The 1,083-nt window shown below is 47.9% G+C and overlaps 1 protein-coding gene across 1 annotated transcript; it reads left to right on the top strand.

Annotated features, from left to right (window-relative positions):
• Positions 1 to 89: 89 nt before the first annotated feature.
• TM35_000152790 (uncharacterized protein) lies at positions 90 to 917 on the top strand (the record flags this gene model as incomplete). The annotated part of the gene is made up of 1 exon (XM_029025931.1): positions 90 to 917. One exon carries the CDS (start codon positions 90 to 92, stop codon positions 915 to 917), a length of 828 nt encoding a protein of 275 aa, XP_028882914.1.
• Between the last annotated feature and the right edge of the window lie 166 nt (positions 918 to 1,083).

Here is a 1,083-nt window from a genome sequence, read left to right as displayed (position 1 = left end):
TTATTTTTTTTTTTTTGCTTTTTGAATTCTTTTCTTCTGTAGTTGTTACTACTCCGCTGAGACAACAGAGTACTTATTAGAAAAGGAAGATGGTTCGCTATGGTGGTCCACGGTTTGAATTCTTCTTCACGCACCAATTCCTTAACAACGAGCAGACTATTCGTAAGGAGGATGCGCAGCGTGTAGCGGCTATTTTGCGCAGACGTGAACGGGTGAGGGCCGCAGAGGCCGCACGCGAAGAAGAGGCCAAACAGCAACAGTTATCAGCGGAAGTAGAAGGAGAAGTGCCCTCCAAATCTGTAGTGGAACCAACAGAACAACAACAACAACAATCCCGCAGAGAAGTGACCGGCAAGTCCCTCACAGCTCTGCAGAAACGCGGACTGGCGGGAACGGCGGGATGTGTGATGTTCCCAACAGCGCGGGGCATTCCAATGCCGGAGGGACGCGGCGGGGCGCCGTACACACCGGGACTCGATCGGCACCGCATCGTTCCCACACAACTACAACGAACATCACAACGCAGTCGAGCAGCCGCGGGTGCGTGTTGTCCATGCGCCGCACTGCCGTCTGTGGAAACGACGGAGAGGAGAAATGCGCAGCAGCGAGGCGAGGAGCCGAGCGGAACTCCAGCAGAAACAGCGACAAGTGTCGAAGAACGCGAAGATGCGGCGTGGGTTGAGGAGCGCTCCCCGTCGGTCTTCTCACACACTTCCTCCAACGCCCCTATTAGGGCATTGGGGACACAACACATGAATACAATAAGCACAAAGAAAGAAGTACAAGATCATCTCAGACGCTATGGAGGATCTATGGTACCACCCAAGCGAGGAAGTAGAACCGCTACACCTTTTGATGATATGACTCTTCCAGAGTTAACTACCCGTTTGGTTCGCATGCAACAAATTCTCCACTAGTGATAGGTTCTTAGCTGTATGTTTTTAAAGATCTTTTTTTTTTTGCTTTTTCTTTGTTTATATATATATATATATATATATATATACATATATACACATATATATGTTTAGATATGTTTGTGTTTGCATTTGTACTTGTGTTTTCCTCTCTTTGGTATTGTATTTG

Source organism: Trypanosoma theileri (assembly GCF_002087225.1).
Source record: "Trypanosoma theileri isolate Edinburgh chromosome Unknown TM35_Tth_15_V1, whole genome shotgun sequence".
Taxonomy (NCBI): domain Eukaryota; phylum Euglenozoa; class Kinetoplastea; order Trypanosomatida; family Trypanosomatidae; genus Trypanosoma; species Trypanosoma theileri.
The sequence above is the reverse complement of the archived record's forward strand: the minus strand, read 5'-3'. Positions and strand labels throughout refer to the sequence as shown.